Source organism: Melanaphis sacchari, unplaced genomic scaffold (genome assembly GCF_002803265.2).
Source record: "Melanaphis sacchari strain LSU unplaced genomic scaffold, SCAv2.0 Contig112_pilon_pilon, whole genome shotgun sequence".
NCBI classification, from domain to species: Eukaryota; Metazoa; Arthropoda; class Insecta; order Hemiptera; family Aphididae; genus Melanaphis; species Melanaphis sacchari.
Genome location: NW_020270434.1, coordinates 166,381 through 182,209, shown reverse-complemented (window position 1 = coordinate 182,209; position 15,829 = coordinate 166,381). Strand labels below are relative to the sequence as shown.

Below are 15,829 nucleotides of genomic sequence, written 5' to 3'. Positions count from 1 at the left end.
ATGAACTAAAAAATTGCATTCGAGTACATAGTATACGTTTGCCTTTAGAAAGAAATAATATCAAACGTTGACCGCTAATATTACTTGGACCATACAGCCGAATGCTGATCGACAAAAACGATGTAACCGCAATCTCAATTTATAACGTACTTACTTGGGATTAATCGTGATCAAAGTGATTCGAGTGTTTGGTAAAAATCGTGTTTGATGCATTTACTTTCACGCGTAATAGCTTATGATGAAATACATGTTACCGCGATATATATATAAATTGCACGATAACGTAAGCGGTTGCTAAATAATAATGATGAGAAGAATAAGAAAAATAAGAAGAACAACAAAAAAAGAAGATTAAACGATCCTTATTATAATATAGACGTTTGTTCGGAGCAGAGAAGTAATAATGATCAGAAGAATTCGAGTTTTTTATAGGTAAATCTAAATAATCTGGTTGAAAACTTGCTTAAACGACTTCTTGATTATTCGCTCAAGAATCCGATTATATCTAATGAATAGGTATAGAAGAAAAAAAATCATTAGCAATTTAACAAAAATACACAGTTGAAAAATAATTAAGCAAATGGCGTCTCAATAGTTGTAACGCCGAAAAGTAATTTTATAGAGTAAAAAACTTGTTTGAAGAATCTGCAAGAACAGTAAATGTAAAATATATCCAAATATACAAGGTTATTCATCAAGTGTGCTTACCCATATATTTTAATATAATAATGAATTTATTCAAAATTTGATTTAAATAATTAATTAATTTTAAATTATTTAGATTTTTTATACCATTGTAAGATTATAATATATAGTGTCTTTTTTTTTTTCAAATGAGACCAACCTTTTTCAATGAAAATTGTTATGCAAAAGACTTAACAATTTTTAGTGTTTAAATAAAATTTCTAAAAATGAGTGTCTAAGTTATTAATTTTTTACGTGACAGATAATTATAGGCCTTGAAAATAAAATTAAATAAAATACAAAATAGAATGTGTAATATGTAATATTAATCTAATTAAATATTTTGTAATAACAGATAAAATAATAATGTTTAATAATATGACTAGACATAATATAGTATATAAAAATAACTATTGATTATTATACGCGATATTCCTACTAAAAAAAAAAAAAAAAAAACAATTATTTTTGGTTCATTCCAATTTCTGTGATTTTAAATACTATAAAATTAAAAATGCCATTAATCTAGCTTTGCATGGACTTATTATTTTTAGTACCTATACTAATTTAAATTCAAAAAATTATCCGTTGTAATTGTTTTAAAGTTATCGGCTATCATTTAGTGTAGTTCTCATTTGAACAAAAAACAAGTTTGTATCACTATGCCTAAATGGTATAAAATGATCTTAAAATTTGAAAAAAATGTTCTCCTAATGGTTTTAAAAGTTAGATTTTGAATAACCTTATTACTGAAGGAAAAAATGTAGGTGGGTGCTTGGTAAATCAATCCGTACAACATATACATCGTATTTGAATTTATTTGAAACTATACATGTTCGCAATCTTCTCGATGATTTATGCATTATATTGTCAAAAGTTTCTTACGTTGCAATGTCACTTGGGAATTTGAAACATTTGAATCACACACTAAATAATGAACATGAGGTCACAACGAGTGGCAGTAGTGATGTCAGGTTGTCAATTTGCAACTGAAGTCAGAACGTCTACACTTTGATAAGGATTGACTGGATTGCAATACACAATTAGGATTATCAGACGAAACTGTATCCCGTCATTTACCGTTGTATATGATTAGTACCCTATATCGTTAATGAACTTCGATCGTTTCTATTTTTTCGTGTCGAAACGAGATCTATAACCGTATAGTGTATTTCAGAGCGTCGAATACCTCTAACAAGATAGGAATCGCATCAGAACCACTAAATTTTCGACAGTCGACATTATATTATTTTTAATTTAATTTATATTTGTATTATCTTGTTCCCCAAAATGCGCGTATCTAGGACGTCTTAATATTTTTCAGGAAACGTTGAAACATTATGCATACACGGAGTTTAAATTATTTCACTATGACCTTTGAAAAGACACGTGTCTTGCAATTTAAATTAAAAAAAGTTATATTTTTAGAAACACGTGACCCCCGCAAGACTGAAATTACAGCTGCATCACGCCAATCTGAATGTAATGTGTATAGAGCTACAGGAATAATCTTTATAAAGCCAAGGACTGCACCCATTCAACGTCAACATGAAGTAAACTGATTATCGTTAAATTGTTACTACGCTGCTGCCGTACAGTCGATCTGAATTTTGAAAATGATTTACAAGGTTTCTATCGCCATCACGAAACCAACAGATTAACGTCGGGATGGCACAACAATGCGTCGTTTGTTTAATCACTACTCACGAATAATGTAATACAATAATACAATGTGTATAGATATAGGCGTATTTCTCTATTTCATGTATTATAAGTGCCGCCGATACGTTTGACAAAATATGGATATTAATAATAATCCTCCATAAAATTATATCATTTTACATACTAGTTGCACGAGGCATCTGTTTTTGCACGATTATGGTATTGTTTGTATTGTCTGTAAACCTATGTGATTTGTAGGCGTGCGTATAGTATTTATTATACTTATCGAATCTTTTTATACCATAATTAAGCTCGGCAGAAGGCATTTTATTGAGTACCCTTAGTATGTTGCTCGTTTTGTCTATAATATACCGTATAATATTTAGCTTGCAAATATCTATAAAATATAGGGTGACTTTTATTTAATACGCTCAGTGCTCAACCCCCTCCCCCATTTGATTTTAATACTGCTGTCATTAAAATTTTATTATCTGGAATTTTCAAATTTATTTAAAAACAATATTTTTAAATACTTAAGATTTTTGTACCATTTAAAAAGTGTTCTGTGATAACACAAACTTCTGTTTTTTTTTCTAATGAGACCTTTTTGTCTTTTAAATATTTATTTAGAACAAGGAGATATAGTCTACTTTTTAATTTATTTAAAAATTATCGTAGACAATCTATGTTAATTTAAAATCATTTTCTAAATTATAACTAATAAAAATTAAACAAATATTAAATGTAAATACATTTATTTCAATCTTAACTTTTAAGTATAACCATAACCGGGCTTCTGGGTGGCTATTATATCATGGAATATAGTCTTAATACTTAAAGTTTAATAAGTTAGAGAAATTATTCTTCTGAATTTGGATTCAGATATATCAAAATTTTTTAAAAAGATATCAACTTAATAATTTTAAGTTGAAAAATGTAGTTTTTATTTGAAAATGGAAGTTAATACCGAACCATTACTCGTATACTACTGGACACTCCTTAAATGGTGCAATTATAAGCATTTCTAAATAAATTTTTTAACTACTTAAATATTAAAAAAATTTGAAAAATCAGATTTTGAATAATTGCAATATTAAAGAAAAAAGGAATTTGAACACAATTGTATATCTCACGCGTATTATAATTTGATGCGCTTTATTACCATTAGACGCTGATTGTTCCTGCAAATTATTTCTGTTGTACCTATATGGCTATATCGTTTGAGAATAAAAGTTTTCGAACATAAATATACCGCACAGCACGTGATACAGTTTGCAATTTAGTATTATCCTAAATTTATCGTAAATTATAAGAAATGGCTTTTTTTTAGTTAAATATTCAAATCATTTTGCATGTTTTGCTTTTTTAGATGTTTAGATGAGTTTGTTTGAATTTTATTTACACGCTAATATAATATCATTAAGACAACCGTTCACTACGTTGTAGCTATAATAAGATTTTGAATTTCCAATACCATTTAGTTTTCATAAATAATTTATTAACGTTCGAATATTTCTTGTATTTAGAAATATGCGAAAGGTGAATCCTTTCATATGAAAGTTCAATATAATGTTACCAGTAAAATTACAAAAAAAAAACGTGATTTTCTGATTATTATTTTCTTTAAAAGATAATATTTTACTTACAAAATTTACATATTGTGTCATATTAACAAATTGTAAATTTAAAATAACTTAGTATGTCAATAAATTCTTAGCCATTTTTAACTTATTATTCAAATCGACCGTTTAAATGTAAACGTAAAATCGTTTTCTATGCATTTTGTTGCGATCAAATTTTTACAGACATATAGTCACTGTGAATAGTACTTGTTATTGTACACTATACTTGCCGGTGAAATGATATTGGTTTAACTGTCGTGTTTTGGAATGCGTTTATTAGTGTTTTTTTTTTTTAATTATATTATTATTATTATTGTACATCATAAGTGAGTGGTATAATATAATGATAAGCGTGTACAATAGTAGCGTTAGACGTTTAATATGGCTATGGCTGTTACTGTTATTGTTGTTGTTATTAATTTTACAATCATGTAATGTTATCGTGATGACTTGAGAAACTAACAGGCGTGGACGGGCGTGTGCGTGTGACGTTTTGCAGATAGGCAGCACCGACAGCTTGGACTCGGGGAAGGACTCGGCGGTGGACGAGCAGTCGCCGCTGCACGACGGTAGCACGAGGGCCGCATACAGGCAGCCACCGTCAATCCTGGACGGGCGGCGGAGGCGCGGAGATAAGACATACTCGACGTCGTCGCCGCCACTCGTAGCCGCCCGCGAACATCACAACCGGTCAAAGTCGGCGGACTGCTGCGGCGTAAGCGGTAGCGGGGACGATGACGGTTCGCGGGCTAGGACTCACGCCAAGAGCTTGAGCCTGGGCGATGACTCGTTCGACCACAAGATTCAGCTGTGGCGGAAGCGGGCCGATTCGCAGGGGTCCATCGACCGGAAGCCGCTGCCTGCCGTCCGACACCAGCTTCAACAACACCACTGCATCGCCGACATGAAGGTTCCCGGTGGCGCCCCGGACCTGGTCATGGATCTTCCAGCCAGGACTTCTGGCGGCGGCCTGTCGGCGCCTCAGGACGCGGGCGTCGCGGCAGCCGCGACCCAAGAACCCGACAGCCCGGATATGGGCACGGCCGCCGAGCGTTTCGCTAAGCAGAATCAGTGTACATTAAAGAAGTACAGCAAACCGGTGCCCGCGATGGTGCCACAGCTGGCCAACGGCGACAAGCCCGAACTGCCACCCAAGTCGACCAAGCCGCCGCTCAAGGCCAAGCCACAGATATTTAAAAAACCCGTCTTCCTCCCGATCAGTAAGACCAACGATGGACCAGCGCCGCCGCACGCTTAAGCACCGTGGCGTCAATTCCGAGTTATGGTTTTCGAGCGCAAAACTCTTAACGTCCCGTTCAGACGGACGTACGAGAGCTGACAATGGATAACGATAATAAAATCTATACTTTTCCATTTTTTTTTTTTCATACCATTAACTGAGTAGGAGTATCCCGCTCCCTCTAGTGACTGTTCCCCGGGATTCTCCTTAGATATTACGCAACTGACACTCGTCAACCCACCGTTCACCGTTTGGCACACCGTATGATATAGTATTATAGTACGATATATTATGTTATTCATTTAAATTCTTTGTTCAAACATATATAGTTACAACGATCGTATTTCTAGTATTCTTCCCATAAGTCGTCATCATTGACGTTATCATTTTTTTTATATCCTACACTATATGCCATTATTACATACCTATACGCATAACGATATAATATAAATCTTCGATAAACAGAATCATTCCTTTTTCAAACTATCCTTTTTAAAATATAATATAATATACATATATAAATATTAATTTAAACATTATTTTTTATTGATAAATATAATAATATATATACATACCTACTATGATATTATTACAGATAATCATTACAAGTCTATGTGGGAATTCATCTAAGTCGATCGTGTGCGTGCGTGTGTGTTTCCTACATCTCAGATTATTTACAGAAACATACATATAATCATATTTATTAAATAAAACCTGATCTCATATAATATTATAATAAAGTATACTCAAATTATTACTCAAAGTTACTACTATATAGATTCTGGTGGACGGATTTTTTATGCGACAACGCGAAGGACTAATAGTTTTTTTTTCAATTTACGCTCAAATCGCGTTTGAATAATAAATATGTGTGTATGTAAAAGTAATTTACTAGTGCTCGTTTAGTTTGTCCAGACATTTTTTTGTCGAGACTGTGTTAAATAAAATTCAATCTGAAACACTCTCGACGAGACCTGTCACGAACGTCTGAATTTAGAGAGGATCAAATCGCGCTGCTCCCACGTGGACAATAAAACGTAATGAATTGTCGAGCTCATTCAATTGTGTCGAGACTGAAAATATTTTCGTGCTTTTACCCTTTTTGCAAGTGGAACGAGACTGATTGTATAGTATTTTATGAAGAGATCATGATAATATATAGGATTTGTAGATTTTGTTTTGTACGTGGAATTCAAGGGGGAAAAATGTCAGCCAAAATTTATATTTAAGTAATTTCCAAATTGGTACCTGTGTCTAATGTAATGTTCCGTTCCGTTTTTAACCGATCTTTTCGTATATAATAATATTTACTCATTGTAAGGTAAACCTCACCAGGACACCAACAAAACGTTACACTGAAATAATAAAATAATAATTATTTTATGCGCAGATACTGTGGGAGCCGGGAGGGTCATATCTTATAGAGATTAGAGATATAATTTCCCTCGCCCAAAAATCGTATAAGTAATTTATCATTATGAGATTACTTCGTTTTGTATTACACTTTTGACATATATTTATAAAATAGCCTTATAATATAACATTATACAAATTCCTTTCTAATAAATGGTCCTTTTTCAATTTTTAATCTTAATTACGTGCCAAAATTTATTTTCTTTTTGAAATTTTATAATTCGCATTCATTTGAAATATATTATATAGGTACCTATAAATATATATAAAATAATATGTTATATAAGCGTACTTCCCGAAAAGATTTTGCGTACTTACATCAAAATCGTATTATTATATTTATTTATTTTTACTTTTTTAACATTGTTGTAATATTATTTTTATTATTATTATTATTATATTTTATGTTGCTGTACTTTGGAGGGTAAATTATGTTAACGAGTGGGTAGCGACGTCTAATCGTCAACGTATTGGCCAACTAAAATGTATTTTCCATTTTGATATTGTTTTAAAACCGTTATTTTATACACGAATTCATTATTTTATGTCGACAGGGTGATACCATAAACATACTCGTCCTCCGCCAAGATTTGCGATTAATATAATATTGTTTTACCCATAAAAATATTTTTTTAACGATTATTATTGCATTATTGATATATTATGTTACGATCCGCGTATAAAATTCTAAAATTAAGAAAAATTATTTATTTTTTACGGCGAATAAAAAATAACGTTTGATATTGCTTAAAAATATCCCCAACAGACACATATTATATTATATTAAATATATGTACCCTCGTGACGTTTTTTCAAAATATAATAACTATTTTTGTTCCTATATTATAGTATGTAACATAGATATTTCAATGCCGATTCGGTTCCCAAACGTTCCCCTGTTTTTGTACGCGCTCTTGATTTGTGTCTCGTGTACTCGAAATGTCTTGTATTTATTTTTAGGGAATGAGACATTTCAGCGCGGATATTATATCGGCGAAATGTCAATTCGACGATATCCGTTTTGGCGATACGTCAAGGTATTTTTTGGGTTGTAATCAATTCGGCTATATACTCATAGCGATGAACTAATATCTATAATATACAGTTTTGTCTCACTTTACAGAGAGTGTTGTTATTGTTACTACACGATAAGATGATTACGATAATCGATAATTTGTGGTTGATCTGGCTGTAGACCAGTCAGATAACTTTTAGCCTATCACCGGGATCGATAATTTTTTATATTATTATTATTTACATGCGATTTGTATGTGCTGTTAAGAGAACTTCTTGATAGTCAGAGCGCATTTATATATCTATATCTAATATCGATTAATAGTTAAATATTATACTTTTATTATTATTATTATTATTATTTATAAACCGTTATTTGGTATTATTTATATAATAATTTATAAGTCACCTCATTTATTGAACTTTTGTGTGAATATATAATATTTGTTTTTTTTTTTTTTTTAACCATTGTACGGTGTGAGTTGTTGAGCCAACTACCAGCTAAGATCTCGACAGCGCTTACATTAACTATAAATAATTATAATTATTTTGATTTATTTATGAATTTAAATGAATATGGTATTTATTTCATTATAAAATACAATTTTACATTATATTACAATTTTTTTTTTACTATTAATTTTCGCCGAAACGGACATCGTTGAATTGACATTTTGCTAAACGTCCTAGATCCTTATTTTTACGAAATATGTATGATAATATATCCTAGTGTTCTATCTCAACTCTTAATCTGTCTATTATCTGTCTCTCTCTTTCTCTCTCCGTACATGTTTAATGTATTTAATAATTAACATTATATATTAATAAGTGTGTGCATGTGTGGCCCAGTGTGTGTAGTGTATATTACGTAGTATCTCTGTGATCGGGAAATAAGTATTAATAATTGTGTTACGATACGATTGTCGTATATAACCCGGAAATACAGTTAAGTCGAATCATCATATTATAACACGAACAGTGTATACACGCGAATATGCTGACTGAGTTATATGTATAGTCTTTCATTTAGGATATTTCGGTATAAATAATACCGAAATTCGGTATTAATATTATTCCGATATTAGTCATGTTAACCCTAATAATATCCTAACATCGATATCACGCGTATTTCATTCACTATGAAGGGGGTAGATATTCATCGAAATTATAACCATAAATATGATCATTTTTTCAACTTGTAATACTTTGTTTTATCAATAAATTGATTAACTAAAATGATTTAGCCATATTAAAATCTTTTTTTAATTTGGCTAATAAAATTTATTTATATAATTATACTTCATTGTTACATTTCAAAATTAACTATATATATTTGATCGATTTTTCATTAATATTTTTTTCTCGCTCGATCGTTGATAAACATTTTAGTGATCGAATGGTAGGTCTTCTTACGGACCTGGTTAGAGTAAAAAACTCGTTGGTACTCGTATATTGCTTTATTTTACGAAAGAAAAATCAGAAAATATGGATGCTCGTTTAAAGGATGATAATTAATAGCGTTGAAAACTTTTCCGATTTGATGCAATACCTAAAGGATTTATTGACGTATCGCGTATATTATGACCAAAAACGATGGCCCGATCGAAAGTCATGTGTTTCCTGACTTTTTTCTCTGATTAAAAAAGTCTCTCCACGTTTTTTTGTGTATTCTTATCGAGCGCTTTTATTATATTATAATATTGTACATATTGTGTACGTTTTTTTTCCAGCGAAAATCCATTACGTCATTTTTACGTTATTATTCAACTTTCACACATACAATACCTTTGTGTAAGTGAATAACGTACAACGACGTTGCGCACAAAAATTCCGACTACTATTTTTATTTTATACCGTCGTCGTAGTCGAAGACGCCGGCACGTGCGATACACATCCTTCCACCGGTCGTCTTTTGATGATATAAGTTCGCGCAGTCACCGGATTTAATCCCTTTTTACACTAAGCGAAAACACAGAGTCAAAAATGCATTATTATTAGAAATGCACGTTTGTTCCAAACGAGAGATTTGCGCGTGCTCGTGCGTGTATGTATGTACGACAACGATATTTTAATAAAGCGTGTGATGTTGTGTACTACGATATAAGCTATACCGCTGGGTGACACACAAATACATATTACTACTCATTCACTCATATGTACGTTATAATATTATATTATACGATATTGTGATTAAAAATTTAACGGAAATTTTATGATTTCAAAATAAAATTCATTATTATACAATATCATACTTGTCATCGTGTATTGTTGTATTTATTTATTTTAATTGTTGTGGCATTGATGAAACCATACGGTAAGAACTTGTTTAATGTTATGTCATTATTGCGTCGTGAGATTTTAAAGTGCGCATGATTATAATAAAATATTGTAGGTTTGGCATTGTTTTACACTACTTGAATATAAAAAAAATATTACGATCGACGTAGTTGTCGGCATCATGCGTCTTGGTATGAAAATTTTTTTAAAAAATGACGAATACAAAGTTCGACTACGTCAATTTGACGGTCGGCGTTGGGTTTAAATCGGACACGGGAAAAATCCATCGTCGTATGCATCTGGAGTAGGATCACCGCAGAACGGCGAGAATGACGGTATAGAGGTGCTATTATAATGCATAATGTTGTTTTGATTTATTAAATTGTATAGTGCGTGAAAGTCGAACCGTCTTGGCTGAGAGGTGTGAGTGGTTGGATGGTACATGCGTACGGTGTAATAATATGTATAGAGAGTTTTGAAGATGATGAATCGTGTACGCACAGTGGGCACGACTACGCTAATAACGGCGGTGGCGGCGGACAAAAACCCACGAAACTTTGACACCTTAAGACCGAGACCAGGAAGACGTTCCGACGTGGGATCGACTCGCGGGATGTAAGTAAGTATATAGCTGCAATAAAACACGACTACGCCAATAATTAATTATGTATTTCGTATTATGTTATATAAATATTAATATAACTTTGGTGAACGGGAGTTTGACGGACGGATTATCATCGGGGGAAAACAACTGGTAGCAGTGATATTATGGTCGCGCGAACAACCAGCTGTGTCGTTTCTTGTTGGATTACCAAATAAGAAAAATTATTATTATTATTATTATTTTTAAAGACAATTAACTGCGAATGCGTGTGTGACACCACAATTACCTATATTTCTATTTGACGTAGATTTAGTTGTGTAACGGAGACTGTTTAAATGGGTGAGATGATAGGTAAGGTTTATTATGGAAATCGTTAATGAAAACATTTTCAAGGTGTCCAAAAAAGGTATCACGAAGAGTAGATACGTGCCAAGTGCGTATGAGCCATATGATTGTTTTTGTAATAAATGGTAATTTGTCATTACAGCTGTACAACTTAAACGCATTACTCTAGTAATTTCTACATGCACATATTTGTACTAAAAATAAAACTTTTAACTATCGACCTATTTATCTTTAGGAAATCAATATTTTAAATTATCCATTATTATTAGTTATTATCCATATTTTTACTCATTACCACATTTATTTTAATTAATTAATTTTATTATTGTTATTTATTAATTCTTGATTATGACTATATTATAATAGCTCACATCAGGAAAAATACATAAGAAAATAATATATGTTTTCAGAAAATATATCACTTTATTAGCTTATAGTCAGTACGATGGGCAGAATATTGATAATTTTTGGAGCAAAATAATGTCCGTTTCAATTCATTTAATATGTTTTGTTAGCAGTTGTATATTCAAGATGACGTGCGTAGGTACATATTGTTAGGTGTTCAAATACAGTATTATATATTATAATACTGTATAATATATTTATAAAAATGTCTCAAAAACTTTTCACCTTTCACTTTAGATGAGATTAGTGAATTTTATTTTCAACGTTATATTATACATTGTTGTACATGGAGTTAAATTCAATGACTCAATATTTAATTATTGTAAATAATAACTATATTATGGAATTATTGATTTAAAAGGAATATGTTAAAATGTATTTGTGATTGAGAAACCATATTAAAACGACTTAGCTGAACATACCAAAATATAAATACATAGAAAATCCTAAGTTTAATAAAGGGTGAACAAAAATGTTAAATGAGTTAATTTTTAATTAACAATTAAAAATCGAATACGTATTTTGTACATTATTTCTAAATGTATTTCTATCAATATTTTCTTTTTTTTTCACATATAAAGAAGGAAGGCAGAAATACATAGATTAATTTACTTTTCTATATTATAAACTATTATTATTTGTATTAGTATACATGGAAATGTCTCCTGACTCCTAATATTAGTGTTTAAAAAAGCGTAACTATTAATCGTAAATTTATTCAAAAAATGAAAATAGGTATATGTACGTAAAATGGTTATAACCTCAAAATAATATGATATTCCTTAACTATCTATACCTGTAATATGTATGGTGGTTAATATTTTAACTAGCTTAAATTCCCAATAGAGTTTTATTGAAATACTAACTGCAACAATTTATCAGACAGCACGCAACTATGTAATGGTATGGTTAATTATATTATTGTATTAATTTCGTTCTGTTAAACATGCATATATTATAGACAAAGTAGATAGGAAAACAGGAAATATATACAGTATTAAATTTTAGTGGTAAAAGTAAGATAATAATTTATATACATTGTCCGGTCGGAGTAAAAACACGTCATCGCATGTATTATTTGTGAGGAATATATTATTTTAGTATTTGTGTTTCCTGAAAAAAATAAGAAATATAACAGAGTAACTATTAGTAAACAAGAAGTCGACATTTTTTTCTTTAGTATATTTCACGAATTTTCGATTTTCTGTTATGTAAAAATATAATTTTATTTTCATCTCGTCAAGTTATTTGTATCATATTTTTGAAACTTTTTTTTCAATCATGACCTATTTCCAATTATTTATTTGACTTTTATCTGCTATATACTTATCGTTTTATTTTTGTCGCATTTATTCATAACAAATTCTCGGTATTTATGTAGACACTCAATCTTTAGCGTTATTCGTTGATCGATCGATATTTTGCTATAAATACGGCAAAACAAATCGAACCATCGCTATATTACACACTATACACGCAAATACTATATTTCGATAAGACATTTTCAAGCTTAGGTTTAGTGGTGTATACTAGTTTATCATTTATATAAAATATTTATTTGGCTTTAAGTGATTTATGAAATGTCGGCGGGTATTGCTACACCTAAAACTATAGTGTATTCCTTAATGTGTGCTTGCGAACATGTGGTACCTGCGTTTTAGAATTGTCATCATTTATACAGTCTAAAAATATCGAATGCATGTAATGTTATATAGTATGTACATAGAGTCACAAAAATAAAAACAAAATAATGATACGTCATAATAAATTGTGGTTTGAAACTAAAATATCAGTAAAGAATAAATTCGATTTCTATGTAATTCGTTGACGCAAACGTATCTCAATTAACATTAATTATCGAGAAACGCATGTATCTGACAGCTATTTGTTTTATGATTTTACACAGCCAACGATAATAACATTATATCCGATGAGTTTAATCCGATTATCTTCTTATGTATTAAATCGAATGGGTTTTAAATGTGGTCGAATGCGATTTTTTTTTTCAAACATATTTTAAACCATCAACTCTCGCTGTGAAACCCAAAGTTATGATATATTTTCATGATTCGTGAAATATGTAAATCTTAGTGAATGCCGTTCTTATAAAATAGTTATTATGAGTATAATCGGTCAATAATAAGGTGAACACAGGTGAAAACAAAGCAGAATGCAAACATAAAAAAAAAAAAAAAAATGCATGTATTGTAGCATATTATCATGTAATAATATAGTAATTTATTTGATAATAGCTGGATGAGAATATTGAATTTTTCCATTTATCATAAAAACACACGAGGCAATTTATTTTTTAACACCATAAATTATTTTATTTTTCATGGGTAGTTTTATACAATCTATATAAGCTTAATGGATTATACAATAAAACGATTATTTGGTATAAATGTTTGTTTAATAATGAATCAAAATTATACGAAAATGCATCACTTAGTTTTGTTTGCCGTCCATTGGTGACACTCTCGGACAACAAATCCTTGAAATGCTTGAGAAGAGGTAGTTAAGTCGTACGAGCATAATAAAATAATTTACATAAAATTTACTATTGATAAAACCAAATGTGTATAAATCGAAACACTACTATCAGCACCTGCGTCATATCTATGATAAAATGATGTAATAAAGTTTAGCATAAATAAAATGTTTGTGATATGTTCACGCTCATTATGTATCTAAATATATTTAGATAAATTATTGGTATAATTAAGGAAATAGTTGTATGCTTGTTGAGGGAGAAGGGGAGTTAAAAAATTCTAAATGAAAAAAAATAAAAGAGTTTATTCTATTCCAATTGTTTATTCATAATAGTTAGTAAACTAAATTCTTACGTTTAAAAGTTAAAAATAAAAAGAATTACAGTTATTTGAAGTTAATAGTTTAAATCAAAATAATGTGCTATAAAACATTTTTAGTATTCTTGCATACTTTTATTCAAATTAAAATGATTATCAAACATTTTGAAGTACCTACCTAGTAAAAATATTTTATGAAAATAAAATCATTCTTACAGACATATTTAATAAAAATTAAAACAGTTTAGTGATTTTAGACAGTTTGACTAGCCATTAAACATTTATAAATATAAGAACTTCAAGTAATTTGTTTTTCCTAAAAGTTGGACCGTTCATATTTAATGTATTTATAACAGCGGATTATGTTTTCCGATGAAGCTGACATGAAATAACACATTTGTAGTATATAACTTTAAGGATTTGTATAAATGAATAGATAATTTATTCATATTATTCTACTTTATTTTGTCGTATATAAATTTTACTTCAAATAACTATCGACTTTAAAGTAAATATTCAACTAGATTGATGAAAAAAATAACAATTATACGTTCATTTGGTGTTACTAGTTTACATAGGACTTCATGTTACAATATTATTAATGAATGGTAAACAGTTTTAGGGCTTTACAATAAGCCTCGAACGATTGACATATTTGAATGTCTGAAATTCAGATGACTAATTGACGGTTGAGCCAATTGAAAAAAAAAAGTTATAAAAGTTATAAAGCAGTTAGATACGATGTATTAAAATACAAACATTAATTTGGTTTAAATTAAATGCTTTTAAATGGTTTTAATCATGCACTTTTTAAGTGCTGCGAAAATAAACTCTTGCTAAAACCACACGAAAATAATTGTGCTGTTAAATACATAAATTAAAATATATTACATATATGTTTATATAATATTTGTAAAAATGCGTTTTTATGCGTATGTAATATAAACGGCATTCATTCGTACTCTGGATTTTTGAAAACTGTTTCAAACAATCTGAAAAATAAATAATTGGAATTATTTTAAAATACTTAAATCGAAGAGACGTCACTAAGATATTTTTCGCTGATAGATTAATTTTTTTACGCTTTATAAAATGTAATCTCTTTTATTTAAGTTTAAATTTTTTGATATTGAACGCCGAACTTAAGTCTTAACCACGTAATAGAATTATTATTTTTTTTTTTTTACTTTTAAAGAAAATAATGAAATAAACCAAAGCCCATTCGTTGAAAAATTGTTTAAAGTGACTTTTTTTTTTTTTCATTAACTCGCTAAGTTTTCTCGTCATGATTTCGATCCGAATTATTAAACAGTTTTGAACTTGGAATTATTTTATAAGATACTTAGAGTAATTATTGGTAAATATTTTTATTTTTTTTTTATTCTCTCGAATATAAGAATAATTAAATTGTGTTGTTGTTGATGGTATTTTATGTGTAATTATTAAATATTTTCCATATAACTGTATAACGTGGTAATATACTAATATTACTAATATTATAGTAGGTTAAATGTACAATGATCGATTAGTAACAATTCTGAAGAAAAAAAAAATTTAAATAAGTATCAATCATAATATTTTTTATCTTTGGAATTTAGAAATAACATAATATTGGTAAGTACGAAATATTATGCCTATTCCTTCATAAATTTTATAAAGTTTATTCGTATTACTTGTCTCCCCACAAACTTATACCAATTTGAAAAATATCTATAATTAAGCTCGACTAACTACAAGCTTGGATTCACTTTAT

At 29.7% G+C, this 15,829-nt stretch overlaps 1 protein-coding gene across 3 annotated transcripts in view; it reads left to right on the top strand.

Annotated features, from left to right (window-relative positions):
* Positions 1-7,290, top strand: part of LOC112603884 (SLIT-ROBO Rho GTPase-activating protein 1-like) — a 41,972-nt gene extending 34,682 nt beyond the window's left edge. For all 3 annotated transcript variants that reach the window (XM_025352685.1, XM_025352686.1, XM_025352687.1), the window contains exon 13: positions 4,468-7,290. In XM_025352685.1, the coding sequence (XP_025208470.1) occupies positions 4,468-5,226 (759 nt within the window). In that variant the 3' untranslated portion in view covers positions 5,227-7,290. The remainder of the gene's footprint in view (positions 1-4,467) is intronic.
* Positions 7,291-15,829: the final 8,539 nt, after the last annotated feature.